General features: G+C 48.7%; 1 protein-coding gene across 1 annotated transcript; it reads left to right on the forward strand.

Moving 5' to 3' along the window:
- Positions 1–380: 380 nt before the first annotated feature.
- LOC107301313 (DNA polymerase epsilon catalytic subunit A-like) lies at positions 381–7,546 on the forward strand (the record flags this gene model as incomplete). Its single annotated transcript, XM_015830557.1, has 12 exons — positions 381–525; positions 1,175–1,332; positions 1,788–1,983; positions 2,555–2,769; positions 3,348–3,450; positions 3,648–3,728; positions 4,668–4,790; positions 5,093–5,311; positions 5,648–5,857; positions 5,994–6,137; positions 6,757–6,897; positions 7,406–7,546. Coding segments are annotated over 12 exons (1,876 nt in total), but the record flags the coding sequence as incomplete, so codon positions are not given.
- Between the last annotated feature and the right edge of the window lie 6 nt (positions 7,547–7,552).

The following is a 7,552-nucleotide window of genomic DNA, read 5'->3' on the forward strand; positions in this document are numbered from 1 at the left end:
TCTTCTTCTTCTTCTTCTTCTTCTTCTTCTTCTTCTTCTTCTTCTTCTTCTTCTTCTTCTTCTTCTTCTTCTTCTTCTTCTTCTTCTTCTTTTCTCCTCCTCCTCCTCCTCCTCCTCCTCCTCCGAATTTAGGCAATAGGAAACCACTTCTGTAATATGCCAGGAAAGCTGCATGGATGCTATTCCCTGGACTTGAAGACCTCGCTTTTACTAAGTTTTTGCTTTGTTCTAAGACGAGTCTTTTCAGGTGTTCAGACAGAACATAAAGAGTTTTTTTTAGAATATACCTGTTAACCACCAAGGCATTGGCAGTCTCTGGTCTTGGCATGGCATTGTGTGTTTTGTTATCTCAACACGATCTCCTGTTTTCTCCTTTGCAGGAGACCCCTGGAGCTTGACACAGACGGGATATGGTGTGTGCTTCCAAATAGCTTTCCAGAGAACTTTGTCATCAAGTCAACCCATTCCAAGAAACCCAAGGTGACCATTTCCTATCCAGGGGCTATGCTGAACATCATGGTGAAGGTGAGGAGCTTCAAACTACATTCTTTTCTCCACAAGGATATAGAGTCAGTTCCCATGGTTCAGGAGCTAGCTTCCACAGCCCTTAATTGTAATTGAGATTCTTGGGACATGTCCAGGGTTCTACGTTGGATAAATTGGGAAAGGTTCTTGTCTAGAAACTTGCTGCTGATTAGCCAGGCAAAATCAGTAGAATGCAAATTAAAATATTCACTTGGGACTGTGTAACACCAGACAGGAATCTGATAGATTGACTCCTTAGGCAACCTTGGCTCTTTTATGACTCGTGGACTTCAACTCCCAGAATTCCTGAGCCAGCCTGGCTCAGCTAGGAAACCTCTCCCTTTCCCCATGGCTGGCTCAGGAATTCTGGGAGTTGGAAGTCCACGAGTCATAAAAGAGCCAAGGTTGCCTACCCCTGCCTTAGAGCATCTCAAGCCTAAACGGTAAAGGAAGGTTAGCAAAATGCAATTCTTGTCTTTGCCTAATATGCATGCGTGAAAAAATAAGCTGCATGATCCACAAAATATACAACAAATATCTGTAACAAAGCTTTGAATGCTGTGTGTGGTGATGGGCCTTCCCTTTCTTTAACAGAAATAACATATATGGTGCCAAAGGCAACGTGTGTGTCTCCATTTTTTTTTCACAGGAGGGTTTTACAAACAATCAATACCAGGAGCTGGTGGACCCAGCATCCCTCAAGTATGTATCCCGCTCAGAGAACAGCATCTTTTTTGAAGTAGATGGTCCCTATCTGGCTATGATCCTCCCAGCCTCCAAGGAGGAGGGCAAGAAGCTAAAGAAAAGGTGAGAGTCCAGGACTGGGAAGACTAAACGTTTCAGGAAGGGGGTCTCCTTAGAGAGGGCAGGTAGGATAAAGGGAGGCTGAGAAGTGGTCTTGAAACGTGGCACCTGAGCATGCTGGCATGTCTGGATTCTGCCAGGCGGCAGGGATCAGAGATTGCTGTGAAAAATAAGACTCAACTGGAAAATAAGCCCTAGCATGATTTTTGTCAGGACGCTCCTAATATAAGCCCCATCCCCAAAATAAGCCCCAGTGAAGATCCGTTAGCCAGATGGACACATTGAATACTGTATTTCCCCGAATATAAGCCCTCATCGGAAAATAAACCCTCATGCCTCTTTTGGAGCAAAAACTAATATGAGACCCAGCCTTATTTTGGGGAGGGGAGGGACAGGGTGCTAGATACAGGCGGAGGGAGTTTGCCTTGTTCCTGCCAATGACGATTGCCGTGTCCCAGATACGCCGTGTTCAATGAAGACGGTTCCCTTGCCGAGCTGAAGGGCTTTGAGGTGAAGCGGCGAGGAGAGCTGCAGCTGGTGAAGATCTTCCAGTCCTCGGTCTTCGAGGCCTTCCTGAAGGGCACCACGCTGGAGGAGGTCTACGCTTCGGTCGCCAAAGTAGCCGATTACTGGCTGGATGTGCTGCACAGCAAGGTGAGAGCCGGGATTCAAATTTCTTCCTGCAGCAAAGGGTCAGGGTTGATCCCAGGGTGCTTTTGTGGCCCCCGGGGAGGGAGATGAGGGAGATGAGACACACACGTACACACCTTGTACAGCTTCACGGTCTTTGGAATGCAGCAAAATCAATTTTTGCCCTGGGAAGTTCACTTCCGGAAAGAGATCGCTGTTTCCTGGGACAGCTGGGAAAGGCAGTGAAAAACAGCCTTGAGGATTTTTGAAGTTGCCAGCTGCTTTTTCGCCCTGCTGTCGCTATTTTTACCCTTAAATGGGACTTCACGGAAACCGAAACAAGGAGAATAAATTAATTACAAATTATACAGCGTACCTTATCCTCTTGCTGCTGCTGCTGCTGGTATAATGCCTCTTCCTTTTACTTCCATGGCTGAGCCCGTTGGGTGTTCAAATAATGCACTACTGGAAGGAGCTACGAAGGAGGAAGCTGTACGTAGCTTCCTGTGGGCACCGGATCCATACGTCTGAATCCATAGGGAAGGCCGAGGGCTACAGCGGCAGAAAAAAGCAAGTGTTGTCTTTTTCCTTCCAGGCAGCCAACATGCCCGATTCTGAGCTGTTTGAGTTGATCTCGGAGAACAGATCCATGTCTCGGAAGCTGGAGGACTACGGAGAGCAAAAATCCACATCCATCAGCACCGCCAAGCGCTTGGCTGAGTTTCTTGGGGACCAGATGGTGAAGGACGCCGGCCTGAGTTGTCGGTTTATCATCTCAAAGAAACCAGAAGGCTCCCCGGTTACCGAGAGGTAAACGGCCGGCATGTTTTGAGGAGGAGCTGTCATTCCCATTTTCAGGAGGCAACGGAAGGCGGGAAAGATCCTAAAAGGGAGAAAGGCCAACCTTTCTGAGACGGGCTCAAAAGCTCGGCACAAGCCATACTTTTGGAGGCAGAAAAGGTTTCCAGGTGATGGTGGCCCTTGACTTAACCGCCATAAAGGAGCCCAGATTTTCTGTTGCTAAGTGGGACATTCCTTAAGCGAATTTTGCCCCCTTTTACGACCTTTATTGCCACCGTTCTAAAGTGAGTCATCGCAGCTGTTGAGGTTGTAAAAGGAATCATTGTCTTGGCTGGCCAGAAAGTTGCAAAAGGGGATCACGTGAACCCGTCATAAATATGAGTCAGTTGCCAAGCGCCTGAATTTTGATCACGTGGCTGTAGAGATGCCGTCACAGTCGTAAGTGTGGGGAAACGGCCGTAAGTCGCCTTTTTCAGTGCCACTGTACCTTTGAACAGTCACTAAACGAACTCTTGTAAGGGAAGGACCCCCTGTGCTTTTCTTCAGCTGGCTTTGAGGAGAACTAATCCATTCTTCCTTCCACCCAGAGCCATCCCACTTGCCATCTTCCAGGCCGAGCTCTCCGTGCGCAAGCATTACCTCCGGAAGTGGCTAAAAAGTCCTTCGCTGCAGGATTTTGACATCCGAATGGTGAGCCAATTAGGCTAAATTGAATGGATCTGATCTGGTTATCGTCCAGATTCACGACTCCTGGAATACTATGCTTTCCCCAGGATTACTGGAATATACTCGCGGTGGCCAGTATTAATAACCAGAGATTTAATTTAGGTACAGTAATTCAGTTTTATCCCTCTGGGCTTAATCCGGGTTGTCTGCTTTCTCTGCAGATCCTAGACTGGGAGTATTACATTGAAAGACTGGGCAGCACAATCCAGAAGATTGTCACCATCCCAGCAGCACTGCAGCAGGTAATTATGCTCGGGAGTGAATCCTTTGAGAGAGGGTCAACCATCCCACTGCATTAAACAGTAAAACAGAACAGAATAACAAAGGTGGAAGGGACCTTGGAGGTCTTCTAGTCCAACCCCTTGCTCAGGCAGGAAGTCCCATACCATTCCAGACAAACGGCTGTCCAATCTCTTCTTTAAAATCTCCAGTGATGAAGCACCTACAGTTTCTGGAGGGAAGCTGTTCCACCGGTTAATTGTCCTCCCTGTTAGGAAGTTTCTCCTTAATTCCAGGTTGCTTCTCTCCTCGATCAGTTCCCATCCGTTGCTTCTTGTCCCGCCTTCAGGTGCTTTGGAGAATTGACCCCCCCCTCTTCTTTGTGAGATATTGGAAGACTGCTTTCATGTCACCCCTAGTGACATGATCTAGTCCGTGTAATAGAACCTCTTGGGATATGTTTTCTCCAAGTGTATAACTTTCATGAAAAGCCACACGGGTACAGAAGTGAAAAAGCCAGTTCTGACGTTTTCACACGCAAACAGGGTAGGAAAACAGAATGTGCAGTAAAATGAGCCCCGGGACCAAGTAGAGGTAGTCCTTTACTTATGGCCACAGTGGAGCCCAAACCTTTCTGTGGTTAACTGAGACGTTTGCTCAGTGAATGTTGTCCCATTTTACGACCTTTCTTGCCACAGATGTTGTGAATCACTGCAGTTGTTAAGTGAATCTGGCTTCCCCCATTGACTTGGCTTGTCAGAGGTTTGCAAAAGGGGATCGCATGACCCTGGGACGCTGCAACCGTCATAAATAGGAGTCAGTTGCCAAGCGGCTGAATTTTGATCACCAGACCATCGGGATGCTGCAACGGCCGTGTGTTGCCGGCTACCTGTACCCTCCTCACTGGAAAAGGAGAAAGAAATGAAAACCAGTAAGGGGTAACTTGTGAGGTGTCCCGACAGGTGAAGAATCCGGTCCCCCGTGTCCGTCATCCGGATTGGCTGCACAAGAAGCTGCTGGAGAAAAATGACGTCTTCAAGCAGAAAAAAATCAGCGAGCTCTTTGCCAGTGAAGGCAAAAGACAGGTAAGGAGACCAACTGACAGTTCTCTGCCATCGCCTCTGGCCTCTGGGGGGCTTAGGGCAGGGGTAGGCAACCTTGGCTCTTTTATGACTGGTGGACTTCAACTCCCAGAATTCCTGAGCCAGCATGGCTCAGCTTGGAAACCTCTCCCTTTCCCCTCAGTGTGGCTGGCTCAGGAATTCTGGGAGTTGAAGTCCACGAGTCATAAAAAGAGCCAAGGTTGCCTACCCCTGGCTTAGGGGGAGGACACCGACGTTTCAAAGCTGACATCCTTTATATAATTGCCTGTGGATTTTCCCTGTAGGTCTCCACTAACGTAGCCAGGGAGGATACCCCAAATAGTCAAGTGACCGACATGGAAGATTTTGGGGTCACCAAACCTCTGCAGCCAGCGCCCCCTATATCAAGCAAGCGTAAACGAATCCCCACAGCGGAGGAGAGCCAGCCCCAGTCCCAAGCTCTGGAGCTCACCCAATCGTGGAGGGAGATCCTGGGAACCCCACCGCCCATCGGCACCACTAAAGTAAGTCAGCTTCTTCAGGACTGCAACTGCATCAGAGAACAGGCCAAGATCTTCTCAGCAAGGGTCGTTTTGAGGTTGGGGCTGCCCGGTGGGAAAGCCATGGAGATAGTTTCAGAAAAAGGAAATTATTGGAAGTTTATGGCTGCGGCTCACAAGGGCTTGGTTATTATCCCTGTGAAGAATTGCTGTTCCAACTCAAGGGGTATCCGGTATGGTCATGCATTTGGCACATTTCCGGCTTCTGTCTAGATGAAACCTTTCAGGTGCCTGAGTTCCAGCACCTGAGATGGCTTTGCAGCTCCCTGTAGTCCCTCCGTCTGGTTTGCTCTGCCGTAGGAGGAACGCCTGCTGTGGCTCCGCTACCATAAGAAAAAGTGGGAGCTTCAGGCTCGTCAGCGCCAGGAGCGCCGGAAGAAGCGGAGGCTGGCCGATGGAGAAGCCGTCCTGGGGGGCGGAGTGATCCGAGCTGGGCCCTCCAAAGGGCTGAGCAATTACCTGCGCAAGACCGCCCGGAGTATCCTTGACATGCCCTGGCAGATAGTACAGGTATGGGCATAAAGGAGGGCACACCCACTGCTGAGGTCCCTGGGCAAGATACGACGTTCAACATGGGCACAACTGCTGAAAACCTGGTCTTTCCTCGGTCCTTATCCCCCTTCCACCTTTTTTTTTCCTCTGCTAGATTGCTGAGACTGGCCAGCCAGGCCTCTTCAAGCTATGGGCTGTGATTGGGAGTGATCTCTATTGCCTCAAGCTGAATGTCCCACGTATCTTCTATATCAACCAGCGTGTTCCTAAACCTGAAGAGAGCACGGTCTATAGAAAGGTACCTGTCACTCACCCCTACACCTTTTGTGCCTGTTAAATCAGCGTTCAGAGGCCATTAGGTGTCCTTAATGCTGTTCTCTTTCAGGAAGATGGCACCGTCATTAGAACGGCCTAGAGCAATGTAGTGTTAAGGATTTTTCAGGGATTATTGAATTTCTGCTAGCCTTTCTCTGTTCCACCCCAAACCTTCTCATCTGGTCATTCAGGTAGCTTTTTCCCAGGTCATCCAAAACCTTCTTGTGAAAGTTTACTCCCGCTGTGTTGGGCTGTGTCAGTTAAACTGCCCCTGCTTTCTTCCATTTCATTTTGCTAAGGAAACTATGGAGGAAGCATCCTCCATTCCTATCCGGAGGTGCTCTAGTCTTGTCAGCTAAAAGACAAACCATGAAAAACGGTTGAAGTCTGACAAATGTCTTTGCAGTTAAAAATCACTGTTAACAATTAACTGATTTAAACTGAAGAGACCCAGATTAAAAATGAAAGGAGTGCTTAACTCCTTTCCTGAGAACCAAAAGTGTGCGGACTAGGGAGCTTGATTAAACTCTCGGAATCCATCAATGCCTTCAGGGCAGAAAGAGAAGAGGTCTCCTTCTGAGCTCCTCCTGTTCTCTTTGCAGGTGAATCGAATTCTTCCCCGTTCCAGCTTGGCCTTCAACCTGTACGAGTACTCGGTGCCTGAAGATATGTACCTGGAGCGCATCAATGAGATCAACGCCAGCCTCTCTGCTCCAGACATTGAGGGGGTTTATGAGACCCAGGTAATGTCTTGATTCAAAGAGAAAATGGGCAGGTGCCGTCAGAGTAAGGGGTGGGGAAGAGGTGTTGCTTTAGAATGGGTTAAAATGGAGAAATGAAACCTCTACGGTTCCATTGAAGACCGTGAGAGCCTGAAACCTTTCCAAGGACACCCCAACAGGTGTGAAGAAGAAGCAGACGGTTCCCATAACAAAGTGAATCTATTTACATGGACTACCTGAGAAGGGGGTGGGGTGTTGGCCAGACAAATTATTGTTTAATTGTATGAATTGGGTGTCTGGGAACCTCAGAGTTAGTTTTCCTTCGACAATGCCATGCCGCGTATTCAATAAACAGTAAGATTTTCGGCAACGGAATGAACCTGGATTTATTTTTGGGCTCCTCGAACTGGATGTTGACACTTGCGCTCTTTCTAGGGACTCAGCATCTTTTGGGGAGGGTCTTGTGGATGCAGGATCCCAAGGGAGGTCTGACTTAATGCTTTGTATACAACCGGTTCCTCTTTCCCAGGTGCCATTACTCCTCCGGGCCCTGGTTCACCTGGGCTGCGTCTGCATGGTGAATAAGCATTTGGTGAGGCACCTGAGTGGCCGGGAAGCCGAGACGTTTGACCTGGAGCACCTGGAGAGGAAGTCTCTGGCACAGTTCAGCTACCTG

Source organism: Protobothrops mucrosquamatus, unplaced genomic scaffold, assembly GCF_001527695.2.
Source record: "Protobothrops mucrosquamatus isolate PMUCROS unplaced genomic scaffold, P.Mucros_1.0 scaffold11435, whole genome shotgun sequence".
Classification (NCBI taxonomy): domain Eukaryota; kingdom Metazoa; phylum Chordata; class Lepidosauria; order Squamata; family Viperidae; genus Protobothrops; species Protobothrops mucrosquamatus.